This window comes from Asterias rubens, chromosome 15 (genome assembly GCF_902459465.1).
Source record: "Asterias rubens chromosome 15, eAstRub1.3, whole genome shotgun sequence".
NCBI lineage: Eukaryota > Metazoa > Echinodermata > Asteroidea > Forcipulatida > Asteriidae > Asterias > Asterias rubens.
In genome coordinates this window covers 13566736-13580673 of record NC_047076.1, presented here as the reverse complement: position 1 = coordinate 13580673, position 13938 = coordinate 13566736, and the positions used below count along the sequence as shown (strand labels likewise).

The 13938-nt window shown below is 39.2% G+C and overlaps 2 protein-coding genes across 2 annotated transcripts in view; one reads left to right on the top strand and one right to left on the bottom strand.

Annotated features, from left to right (window-relative positions):
- The window catches only part of LOC117300293 (dynein heavy chain domain-containing protein 1-like), a 58008-nt gene that overhangs the window by 32072 nt on the left and 11998 nt on the right, over positions 1 to 13938 (bottom strand). The window contains exons 11-13 of the mRNA XM_033784028.1: positions 2383 to 2526; positions 1626 to 1735; positions 188 to 271 (exon numbers count right to left, since the gene is read on the bottom strand). Coding sequence (XP_033639919.1) covers positions 188 to 271; positions 1626 to 1735; positions 2383 to 2526 — 338 coding nt within the window. The remainder of the gene's footprint in view (positions 1 to 187; positions 272 to 1625; positions 1736 to 2382; positions 2527 to 13938) is intronic.
- LOC117299808 (E3 ubiquitin-protein ligase TRIM71-like) lies at positions 3487 to 12470 on the top strand. The gene is made up of 2 exons (XM_033783331.1): positions 3487 to 3957; positions 8461 to 12470. The coding sequence occupies exon 2, from the start codon at positions 8523 to 8525 to the stop codon at positions 11028 to 11030; it is 2508 nt and encodes an 835-aa protein (XP_033639222.1). The 5' UTR covers positions 3487 to 3957; positions 8461 to 8522; the 3' UTR covers positions 11031 to 12470.

The following is a 13938-nucleotide window of genomic DNA, read 5'->3' as shown; positions in this document are numbered from 1 at the left end:
CCAAGTAAGGTTTATGCCAATAATTATTTTGAGTAATTACCAATAGTGTCCACTGCCTTTAAGAGCACACCACATAAAGCTATCCATCCTTACGGGTCACCATAACGCTTGGGATGATTTGGTTACATTAAAAACAATGGGAGCTCATTCAGCGGCAAACTTTTTCTAATTTGTTTAATTAACTCACAAAGCTACAAGGGGTCGGAGGCAGAGAACTGAATGCCGGAGAAGGAGTAAACAGAGGAGAGGAACTTCCAGGGCTGTCAATAAACTGGGATTTAGTCATAAATAAGAAGGAAAATCAGTACAAATCAAAGAAACAGTTATTTGATAAAAGTGTTTTCAGATCTGAAAGTAAATTTTATTAATTTAGATAAGGGAGTTGTTTCAAAAGAACAGAGGGGCATGCAAACTCTTCAAGGACACAATGAAATGGTTATTCAAAAGAATCTTAAAGTAAGGAGGAAAATCAATAAAAATCAAAGAAATAATGTGATAACAAAAGTGGTTTCAGATCTTAAAGTGACTGTTATATTGAATGAGATAAGGGAATTGTAATGAAAGAACACTTGCCAACACTAGAGGAACACAATGAATCAATAATTTGGAAGAGATCGTAAACAGTTATCATAAACAGCAACTACACGCATCGAGTATCATGCAAATTAAAAGTATAAGAATAGGTAAGGAAATAGAATAAAGATAATGCGCAGGTTTATTACAACAAACGTATCAATGCGCTTTACATTAACACACTGCCCTGGCCATTGGGCCAATAACATTCCTGTACTCAGCTCCCAGGGGGGGGGGGGGGGTATAAAGCCCCGGGCTGCCGTGACGCACCAGTGGCTTTTTCACACACAATATCGACCCTCCATCCTCACAGTTACCCATTTTTACCCATGGGTGAAGAGAAGCAATTATAGTAAAGCATCTTGCTCAAGGACACAAGTGTCAAGACCCGGAATCGAACCCACACTCCGATGACTTAGCCACCACTACTGGAATTCAAAACTGCTCGGCCATGACCCCCCCCCCTCCCATTGAATGCTCCCGAGATGAGACAACATTATACAATTGTTACACGCTGTGATGGGCTCCATGGCGATTTGTACACTCGAGGGGGTGAATGGCACCCGAGGCGAAGCCGAGGGTGCCATTCACACCGAGGGTGCCATTTCCCCTCGAGGGTGTACAAAACCCATGGACCCCAGTCACAGCGTGCAACAATTGTTTTGTTATACCTTTGTATAATAATGTTATTCCTCTTCTCTGATGTCATCTTCAAACATTATTACGACGGACTATTCATTGTTTAATAAGCAGACGAACAAGAAACAATTCCCAATGCCGCGGTTGTCTCGTACACAGCGCTGGAAATTGACCAATGCCGGGAACGATCAAGGTGATGTACACCGGTGTACATCACTTTTCATGTTACCCGGCCCGTCGAGCCATGTTACATGCGTTTTTGTTGCGCGTCACATGATTGGTTCTCGACCAATCAAACTTCACAGTTTCTTACCAAGGTATAACAATTTAAAATGTTTGACAATTGAATGTGGGATACATGTGTTAAAATAAAACGGATTTTTATGTGTTTATAAGGATTAATATCCTCTTACCGGAAAGCAATCTGAGACGTTGACTGGTGTAACGACTCGTTGTTTCTCCTCTCCAGTGCAGAAACATTTCTCAACAATGTCTTCAAGCTGTTTACTAAACCATGACTCATCTTGAAAGACAAACAAACAATATGTAAACAAATAAATATACAATGTATAAATTTTGGTTTGCGGTAACACCATGTGTGTATCTATTTGCCGGGTAGTTTATGTTTTTTTGAGAACTTGTCTTCCTCGATATTCTACTATCCAAAGGAGTTTTTTCAGAATTTGAAAAAAACAAATAAAAATCCATTACGAAAAATAGTTGATCAACATAAACGGAAGAAGTTGAAATACTTGTACATGGATAAAATTATAGTAAAAAAACAATACTCAATATTTACAATAAAAAGGTTATTGGTAACAAGCAATGGAGAGCTGTTGATAGTATAAAACATTGTGAGATACGGCTCCCTCTGAAGTTGCATAGTTTTCGTGAAAGAAGTCAAAATATTTGAATTTGATTTTGAGATCTCAGAATTAGATTCTGAGGTCCCGAAATCAAGCATCTGAAATCACATAACTTCTTGTAACAAGGGTGTTTTTTCTTCCATTACCATCTCGCAACTTCAACGACCAATTGAGTTCAAATCTTCACAGGTTTGTTATTTTGTGCATGTTGAGATACACCAAAAGAGAAGACTGGTCTTTGATAGTTAGCAAAGGTGACCAGAGTCTTATAAAGAAATTTCAAGTTGAAAGTAAGTTCCTTTACCTTTCTTGGAAACGATCCTATCACAGTAGGTCCTCGTAGCTTCATGACACCATAGTCTAACTACAGTCCTCATCATGGGCGGGGCAGTGACCACACCCTGACTATCACCACCCTTCACCCTACCCCGACTGCGACCACGCCCTCCTAAAGAACACACAATCAAACAAATGATTATTATTAAGTATGGGTGATTAAAACATGGAAGGATGAAAGAAAAATGTAAACAAACAGACTAATTCCAAAATAAACACATCTTATATAACAAACTTTGCACATTTACAAACCTAAGTTTTTGGCCGAGCCATCTCATATATTATAGCCCACTGAATTAAAGTTGTGGTGGCTTAGTAATCACAATGTGGGTTCGAACCTCAGCCCGGCACTTGGTCCTTGACCAAGACACATAACTATTGTTCCTTGGCGTTTATCTAACTGGCCTTTGCTAAGTAATGAAGTTGAAGTAGAAAGTGCATGCATTGAACAATCCTACAGCTTTTCGGTACATTTCAGTGACGACAAATACAACTTTCAGTTACGACAAATACAACTTTCAAATAAAATATTCAAGATAAAATGTTTGCCTTTTTCTTCCTTCATGCATGGAGCCGCAGGAAAGTGCTTTTATTAAATTAAATACAAAGTTGTTTGACCTCTCACCAAAAGAATAAATTGTAAAATCAAAAAGGCAAAGTTCTGCATTCTGACTGATTCTGACAACAAATTCCAGTACTTAATAAATATTTACAATATCTGGGATCAATCAATTGAACATTACCATGGCAACCTGTATAATCAATAAAGTGACAACAAATTCATACATCATGATGCACCTCCAAGCACTGACACAAATGCACAACAAGTTCAAAATGATCTTTGAACTCTACTGCTTTGCTGGAGCGCTGCTAGTAAATAACTCATGTATATTCATGAGAATAGACTTGATCCTAATCCTTGAGTGTTCTTCTTTAACCCTTAAATATTTGAAAATATTATTTGTGTTTGTGAATAACACTTTCACTGACGAGCAAAAGCCATACAAAACCATTCCCAAAACTCTAAACAATTTAAGTTCCTCGAACCAACCCAAGCCAAAACAAGGTGAGAGGACTCACACAAGTCTACTACCTCACCAGGAGTATGAGATGACTAACTCAAGTCTACTTCGTCACCAGAACTAGGAGCTGACTTACACAAGTCTACTGATTACTATTGGTTATGCTTGAGTGGCAACCACAGGATTTCAATACAAGTCCCTCGCTCGCTATGCAATCAACATCACAATTCAGCTTTGGTTAGCTGGGACTACTATAGTACGACTAGAGACAGACCAGAGTGTGCAGTCCTGTAACAGATTCCAAACTAACTATGGTTTCTTAGATTTGTTCCTTTCTTAACTCTTATAGTGTCTTGCTCTTCACAAGGTCTTTGTATGGTTGAAGGATAAATCAGTCACAATGGTGTCACAGAGGCAAGATTCTAATGTTACATGTACTTAAAGACTCGTATCATGTAAAGTAAAAGACCACCTCACAACTTGTTGGCATACTACTACGACAGCGTACGACTAGACTACAGGTAATATTTTAATAGTTGTATAATTAAATGGAAAAGTTTCCGTATGGCGCCACCACTTTTTCATTCGAAATAAAATAATATAGTATCTAATTTACCTGATTGATATATCCCTTTTTGTAAAAATGAGTGAAAAAGTGGTGGCGCCATACGGAAAGTTATCCAATTAAATTGCTGGCATTGGTGTAGTGACTGTAAAATGACACAAATGTGAGGACATGTGGATGTAGTATTAGGGGAGAAGTAGTAGTCAAGATATTTGGGTATAAAATGCTCGGTCATGATCGTAACATTTCATGGGGTTAGAAATAACGACCAATGCCATACTTACATCCTACATCCTACCTCATGTATCATGCATCAAAACAATGTCTGAACCGACTGGCACTTTTCCATCAACACTCAAATTGTTAAATAATTTACCCAGATATGTTTTTGTAGCATCTTCTAACCTCCATGGTTTTTGATCAAATTTGATGATTAAGGTAGTGGTTGGATTCAGCAACTTTTCCTATTTGTGGGTACATGTAGAGCGTGTATTGTATACTCTCTAGTCTCTTTTGCTATACAGAGGGGATCAAAGGTACACATACATTGTAAAAGGCCTACTTAAAGACACTGGACACTGTTGGTAATTGTCAAATAAAGACCAGTATTCTCACTTGGTGTATCTCAACATATATGCATAAAATAACAACTGTGAAAATTTTGACTCAATTGGTCGTCGAAGTTGCGAGATAAAAATGCAAGAAAAAAACACCCTTGTCGCACGCTGTGCGCTTTTAGATGCCTTGAACATGAGACTTCAGCTGAGGTCTTGAACTAAATTAAAATATTGAAGTGAGAAATTACTTCTTTCTCAAAACCTTTGTTACTTCAGAGGGAGCCTTTTCTCACAATGTTTATACTACCAACAGCTCCCCATTGCTCGTTAACAAGTAAGTTTTTGCGCTAACAATTATTTTGTGTAGTTACCAATAGTGTCCAGTGCCTTTACATACATCATCTTACTTACTAGGGCCCAATTTCATAGAGCTGCTTAAGCACAGAATTTTGCTTAAGCAAAAAAATCCCTGCTTAGTAAAATCAAATTGCTGGGCTAGACTCGACCCAGTTGTTATGCTAAATAAACCGCAGCTAAATACCAGTCACAAGCAATGTATATGCCATGAAATTTTTGCCACTAACATGTGTAAAATAAGCGAGCTATTTTCGTGCTTAAGCAAATTTATTGCTTAAGCAGCTTTATGAAATTGGCCCCAGTACAGTATCACTGGTGATCCTCGTATCACTTCGTGTGATTAATTTCCCAATGACATTTTGTTTTGTTTTCTACTCAGTTTTCTTCTAAAGAATTACCATTGAGTGTACTGTGTGTTTTTTTAGATTAAATTTTTAAGACTTCATAATACAGGCCTATTAAAGATGAGTAGATTAAAATTTTATTACGTTGTGACAACAGGCTACTGTGAGTTTTTGTCTGTCTGTTTGTCTGTCTTAATGATTTTCCCATCAAGGGAACTCAGCAATTTCCCACAAGGGGATATAAACGCCAAGCTGGCAACAACCAATCTCTCTCATACAAACATTGGTTTCACGTCTATGATTATGAATTGCACAAATCAAAATTTTTTGATATACATGTACAGTACATGTAGGCCCTAGGCGACAACACTATTCTAGTCATTGTGAAATCAGTGGTTAGCTTGGTAGGATTCAAACCCACAACCTTGTGATTGCAAGTCCTGCAGTCGAACCACTGAACCACAGTTAGCCTAGTAGGATTCAAACCCACAACCTTGTGATTGCAAGTCCTGCAGTCGAACCACTGGACCACAGTTAGCTTGGTAGGATTCGAACCTGCAACCTTGTGATTGCAAGTCCTGCAGTCTAACCACTGAAACACAGTGAGCTTGGTAGGATTCAAACCCACAACCTTGTGATTGCAAGTTCTGCAGTCTAACCACTGGACCACAGTGAAGTTTGGGGGATTCGAACCCACAACCTAGTGATTGCAAGTTATGCACAAATGGACCACAATCACCTCTATTTCGTTACTTGACAAGATCCATAAATTAAGACACAAGTGCTAAGGAACAATTCTAGTCAATTGTCTCGTTCAAGGACACAAGTGCAGGGACCAAGATTCCAAAATAAACGCCAAGGAAAATTTATAGTTTTAACTATAAATTTGTGTTGCTTAAAGCCATTATACACTTTCGGTACAGAAAAAAAGATAAAAGTTCACAGATTTACAAATAACTTACAGGGTTTACAGAAGGTAATGGTAAAAGAATTATCTTGAAATATTATTTCATGAAATGCTTTACTTTTTGAGAAAATATTAAAACAATATCAATTCTCGATAGCGAGAATTACGGATTTATTTAAAACACATGTCATGACTAGGCGAAACGTGGGGAAACAAGGGTGGGTTTTCCCGTAATTTTCTCCCGACTCCGATAACCGATTGAGCCTATTAAATTTTCACAGGTTTGTTATTTTATATATAAGTTGTGGTATAGGAAGTGTATGCTTTGTACAATATTGTTTACAGAAAGTGTCCAATGGCTTTAAAAGCACAACTGGCAGGACCAAGGTCCGAACCCACACAAACACCAAGGAACAATACATCATAATAATATTAATAATAAACATTTCTATGGTGCTCTACAAAGAACACAGCGCCTGACAGGAAAAACAAAATAACATTTAAGTAGAAAAAATAGCAAAATAAAACTAATAGTTTCTCTCATGACTAATTATCTAATTAGGTGTCTTGCTCAGACAGTGATTCAAACCCACATTAAATCCATGCCTATTTAAACCATCACAACTTGAATTTGGTGCTGTAGACCGCTCGGCCTCGACGCGCTATACTAGCCGTGAGGTCATCCATTATTTTGGCTGGTACTCCTAATTAACATAATACTGTTTGAGAGACCGGTGAAGGTACATGTAGTTGGTTGGTGAAACAGATGGTAGTGTTTACTAGTGTTAGAAATATCACATCGCCTGTTGAAGAGTGGGGTGATTTATAGATGTGGGCTTTTGTTGTTGGGTCGTGAAAGGATCAATAATTACAATGAATTTTCAACACCTTGTTTTAGAAGTCCAGGACAGAAATCATGGTTGAATGCTAAGGAATGATTGGTAATGATTTGAAAATGGAACGTTGCTGGTGGCAATCCTATTTAGGATTTATTCTATAGACCCTTTAGTAGGCTCATCAAGTAAGATTGGAAACTTTGCATGGTGAAAATACGATGATTGCGGTAACACCATGTAGTGATAATCTTTGAGTGAGTTGGGGTTTCGATCAGTATGCTCTGATCGTCTTCTGGATACAGCTTTCTCCAGAAGATGATCGGAGCATGAAACCAAGAGTTCAAACCAACGGTTCTTTTCAGAACCAACTTAACTCATTGAGAGATTATCATTACATGGTGTTACTGCAAACCTTTCTGAAAGGCTACATCTAGGTTGATCAAAATATTTATGATTTTAACCAGGGACCCAGGTGTCAACATGTCTGAACTTAAAGGGATGGGCCCAATTTCATAAAGCCTGTAAGCACAAACATTTGCTTAGCATGAAATTTCACACATCGGTGTATGGGTAAAAAACACAATTAATATTCTTTATTCATTATGCAAATTTAACCTCTCTCATATGAAGTTACTTCCTTAATAAAAACAGGATTACCAACCAAATTTCCTTGTGATTTTCAGGATAAGCAAACAACAGCTGAATACCAGTATCAAGCAATATGCAACCAATGGAAATTTGGTTGGTAATTTTTGTTTTTATCAAGGAATAAATTTCATGCTAAGCAAACAGTACAGGCTTTATGCAGGTGTATATCTTTGGTAATGACTCTGAGAAAACTCTCTGCATGAAACGTCTCTCAGATTGTGTATTCTAATTTCTGATTATTTTGTGTAAACATAACTGCTCCAGATTTTTGCAGACATCTCAAAATCTGAAATATTTGTGACAAAGGTGTAATGCACTTTTGTTTATGGACATGGAAATGTTTTTTTATGATGAAGGCGTCACATGATTAAATAGAGTTTAAATAAAATGAAGGCACCGCGTGATTAAATACAGTCAAATGAAAAGATTTCTAAAATGAAATTTATTAATAAAGGTGGCAGTATCACAATCTCGTTCTTGCATAATATGCATACAATGCAAATATACAAACTGTTTTGTGTTTATACATGTATTGTGTCGTGCTGTGAAAAAACTCAGTGGTTGATTTACTAGAATTATTCCTCACTCTCACAAAAATAATTAAGGCTCAATATCCAAATGATGCAGTATGCCCGATCCCATGTTAGTATAAAATGCAGTAGAATCAAACATGTACTAAAATACAGTTGGCCATTGATACAATATAGATTGGGGATAGTTGGGGTGATTAAACAATCACCTTCTTTTGATCAACTCTAAAATATTGGACAACTCATTAAACTCAGTATTTTCTTTCTCTTTTCTAATCAGAATATGGAGCCAAGTTGTTGATCTACTCTTCATTAAATGATCACCAGTAACATCTAACAGCCATGGAGAATGGTTTTACGTCAGCCGCTGCCCTGCACAGCACGAGGCAACAGTTCCAACAGAAGTACTTGACATGTAGCCAGTGTCGACAGGTCTATGACGATCAGACTAGAGTTCCCAAGTATCTACCATGCCTACATACTATCTGCATTCACTGCCTGGCGTCATTCGTCAACGGGAAGCCAGAGTTCCCTTGCCCACTCTGCAAAGCTCCAACCGGAATCCCTCTCAGTGGAATGTCTGCCTTCCCGACCAACTTCAACGTCAAGAAGCTCCGAGAGTTCCTGGCGATAGATGAGATCCCAGAGAGTCGTGTCGGGTCGGCGTTTATCTGCGAAGGGTGTGATAAACATGAGAGGGCACTAGTCTGCTGCGCAAACTGTGTGCGGTATTTGTGTCGAGAGTGCGTCATTGCTCATCAGTATGCTAATGGGTTCCAAGATCATCACGTCAATGTTCTCGGTGATCTGAATGACGAGGAAGAAGCCCAGCTTCAGAGACGGAGACTCTTCTGTACGATCCACAGTCGACAAGCCTTGACGCTCTTCTGTGAGAAATGCAAAGTCGCTGTGTGTCAGGTCTGCTCAAATCTGGCACATATTGACGACGGGCATCGCTTGGTGGATCTCGGGTCAGTGATTGACGATCAGAGACGTGAGCTCGGACATCTGATGGGGAAGTGCCTGATGCAGCAGAAGCCTCTGGAGATGCTTCTTGGCAATATCATCACCGAGCAGGGGAAACTCAACGTCAACGCTAAGACAGTAGAGGAAGACATCCATGCTTACTTCTTGGAGCGACATAAAGATCTGGAGAAACGAGAGCAGGAGTTGATCAAGACGGCTCGTGCTGTTCACTCCAAAATGGCGCTGAGTATCAAGAATCAGAAAGAAGCCGCTGAGACAACCCTAGCAGCCATCATGGCTACCGGGGAGTTCACCGAAACAGCCATCTTACATCGGAATCCAGTAGAGACGGCGAGAGCATGGCAGAAACTCAAACCAACCCTCTCGAAGATCAACGATAGAGTCTTCTACTCCAAGCCTGTCGCTAACAGCCTGATTGAGTTCCGTCATCAACACAATGCCTCACAGATGCATTTCCAGCTTAGCGTACGAGATCTTGGCAAGATCTACACCAATGATATCGCTCCATTCCAGACTGATGTCAAAGTGTTCCCAGCTTTCGTTGACCAGGAATGTAAGATTGGACTGAACACAATCAACCTTGATGGAGAAAAGAGTACACAGGGCGGGGCACTCGTCCAGGCAACGCTAAAATCGCCGGCGGGTGATCCGATGACATGTGACCTTCAAGATAACATGGACGGGACTTACCACATCTTGTTCTCACCTAGCATTGCGGGTGACCATGAAATGCTGGTATGCGTGTCGAAGGAACCGGTGCATAACGACCCAATGAAGATCTCAGTTCTTGACTTCCATACCGACATTGAGCCCGGTATAGTGGGTACCGAGTGCCTAATCCGTCTCCATGCTACCGACAGCACTGGTAACGCACAACCGCTTCCCGAGGATATGAACATTGACATCTGCCTGAAAGATCCGATGTCTTACGAGACGGAAACCGAAGAGACATTTACGTCGGAAGGATCTTACGTGATCAAGTTCCTTCCAAGAATGGTCGGAGATCACTTTCTGAACATCTCACTCGACGGGACGCCTCTTAGAGGTTCATCACTCGTTGTCAGCGTTCATAAGATCATCGAGTGTACCTCAAAGGATGAGGAGATACTCCTTGAAGACGTGTCTGGCATCGCTGTTTGCTCCAAGGGGAACATCTTCCTTGCAGACACCTTCAAGAATCAGGAGGTCGTCAAGCTTGATGGAGACGGGATGTTCCTCGAGACCTTCAGCGTGTCTTATAAGAATTACGCACTTCTGACTATCGACATGGAGGACAAACTCACGATGTTCTTCCTCAATCGTAAATGCGTCTCCACCTACGCCACAGACGGGAAGTTCATCCGCCGCTTCCAAGCCAACGATGTAAAGAATGTGACGAGTGTCGCTGTGAACGCTCGTGGTGATACGCTTCTCCTTGATTGCTTGGAATGCTGCGTCTTCATGTATGATGAGAAGGGGTTCTTCATCCAGCGGATCGGGAACCAAGGTTGCGGGAGAGGAGAACTGAACTTCCCCATCAGTATGTGTGTGGATAAGTTCAGTAACATCTACGTCAGTGACAAAGGGAACCAGTGTGTCGTACGGGTGAATCCAGATGGGAAGTACTTAAAGCAGTTTGGGGACAGAGACAGTTTGCTTCATCCAGGCTCCGTAGTCATCACCTTAGATGGTTACCTCCTGGTTCACGATGAAAGACTTGCGCAAGTTGTTCACGTCTTCAGCCCGCGTACCAATGAGATCATACGATTGGTTGAAGTACATGGAATCGTTGGCTTTCAGGAGGCAATGGCGATTACTTCAGACGGTTGTTTTGTTAAAGTGGATCACAAAGGGAACTGTCTGAGGAAATATAGCTACAAGTGAAGAGATAAGTCTATGCTTAGTTGCAGTGTACACTCACGCCCGTGTTTATTTCATAGGAAAGCGAATGCAAAGTGAATTTTGGTGAAGCAATAATTGGTACATGTTGTTTTTCTAATGGGGAAGTTTTAAGACGCTAGGTGGCAGCAGACTTAACAGGTAAATCCATTGTTTTCTGTAATGTCCATTGTTCTCGGTAACCATGGACATTTACCTGGTAAGTCTGCTGCCACCTAACCTTTCAAAGTCTCCCACTGTGATGCAAGAAATCAGTTCACTTTCTCTTTCGCTTTACTGTGAGGTATGAACCAAGCTTAACAGTCGTCTGAAACCAAAATGACATGGCTGTACAGTATGTAAAGTCATGATGTAAATTTATGTTTCAGTTCTGTGCATGACGCCTTAAAATGTTGATGAAAATGTCAAATGAGACTTGTTAACAAAAGAAAGCTTTCAGAGTTTGGCAACAGTTTGTAACATTTAAATGAAGTTAGTTGTGTCAGGTTTAAGTTCCAGTGAATGGTTTCCTTTGTACCGCAGAGTGAATTTGCTAGGAAAGTATACCAGTCGCTACTCAAGAAAATAATCATTTGCTATAATTTGTACTCAATATCAATATTCAGTGTGCATAAAAACAAGTTCAGTCATAACGCAAAATTGCAGACAAAATCATTCCTTGAGTCTCTTGAAGTGTAGAGAGAATTATTCTTCTTTAAATTTGAAGTTAATTTGATTTAGAAACTGGTCACAAAATACCAGTTGAAACATTTTTGAGCAGAAGTGTAAAAAAAAGGGTGAAACAAAAATTTGTATAAACGAAAACAAAAACAAGATAAAAACCACAAAAACAAACAAGAAATACCCCCCCCCCCCCCCCGCAATCTCTTTAAAGTCAGTATCGATAAGGTTTTGCATCCACCCATGTGCATGTAGTTGATTTTCACTTTTGGTCACTTTATATTTCATTTTGTAAACTACAGCTCTTTCATGCGTGAATATTAATAAAAACTCAAACAGCTAAAAACCACAACATGTACACATGTGTATTGGTACCAGCAGGTAAAATAAAATCTGCATCACGAGTAGCTAGCTCATCTTTCTGCATGGGTTTGTATCGTTAACGATCTGTATAGATTCACAGAGACATATTTGAAGTTAATACTGCGTGACGGTCTGAGAGATTTGTACAAAACAAAAAAGGTCTGTTAATGTTAATAACTGTACTGGGGCCAATTTCATTGCGCTGCTTAACGGAAAATTTTTGTGCTTAGTGTAGCAGAAAAAATGTATTTAGCATATAAGCAGATTTCATGGGTCAGCAAGAAGGGTGGCACGGTTGGCTTGTGCATAAAACGCTCGCCTCTCATCAAGGTGACCCTGGTTCGATTCCCGGCCGGGGCCATATGTGAGTTGAGTTGTGCGTTGGTGCCACAAGGGTTTTCCAGACCATCCGGTTTTCCTCCCTCGGGAAAAATCAAACACTTTCGATCTTGGCTGTGCTCCGTGGTCATAATGGGTTGATTTGGCTGGCAGCCAGAGGCGCCCTTGCATGCCTGCTTCTCGAACATGTTGTAGCCGCGTCCTTCGCAATTCAGCTCTAAGCTGCGAGTAAGGATGATTAGCCCCCCAAATTATTATTATATTATTATAAGATTGGTCGCCAGCTTGCAAGTTCACCATGGATGCATTGTTACGTCATTCATTTTCATACAGTAAGCACAGCAAGGTTAGCATGCCCTTTTGCGTGCTTACGGTTAGCAGGCTATATATGGAAACTCGCGCAGTAAGCATGAAACCGACCGTTAAGCAGCTTTATGAAATTACATGAAGGCCCTGGCTTCAATTCAAATTATGATAAAAACTGTGTGCTGCAAATGACCGAAATGTACGATATAAATCTTTATCCAGATTCATTGACATTTTAAAGAGCAATTATGTTCGGTTGTAACATTATAATTTAATGTGTTGAAGACTTTCAATTACCGTGCTTTAAATATTGAATAAAATATTTAAATAATTGATTAGTGAGACTATTTAAAGGATAAATGTTATTTTGGGATAGTTTGTAAATTATGTGTTTTGTTTGCCAGATGTGGCGGCTGGATTCCAATCAATAGTGATTTAAATATATTGTAAATATCTGGACTAAATATCAATTGTAGTTTGAGTGTCAAATTTATAAGGAACAAGAATTGGTTAAAGGAACTGGACACTATTGGTAATTACTCAAAATAATTGTTTGCAAAAAAACTTAGTTGGTAACAAGCAATGGAGAACTGGTGATAGTATAAAACACTGTGAGAAACGGCTCTCCTCTGAAGTGACATAGTTTTTGAGAAAGAAGTAATTTCTCACTGAAACATTTGAGTTGAATACGAGGCCTCAGCCAAGGTCTCGTAATTCAAGGCATCTGAAAGCACACCACTCATGCGACATGTTTTTTTTTCTACCATTATTCTCTCGCAATTTTGACGACCAATTGAGTTAAAATTTTCACCGGATTGTTATTTTGTGCATATGTTGAGATACACTTAGTGAGAAAACTAGACTTTGACAATTACCAAAGGTGTCCATAGCTTTAATGACAATTGTGTTTTTGCTGTGTATGTACATGTAACTGAGAGAAATATAATTTCACTTTATTTATTTAACAGACTTATTTTTGTATAAATTTATCAGAGAGACTGTTTAACTTGTGAAGGTTTGGTTTATAAAAGCGACGGTTGGACAACTATTATTTTTCTGAATATTTATATATTTACGTCTTCCTTTTGAGCAAACAGATGTCATAATTTATTTAACTCAACTAATTTTGACTTTAATTTATAGATGAGAATTATAAACCTAACAAATTTAATGGAACTAAAACTGAGGGTATAAAAGTCTCCAAACAAATTAAGTTTCAATTAAC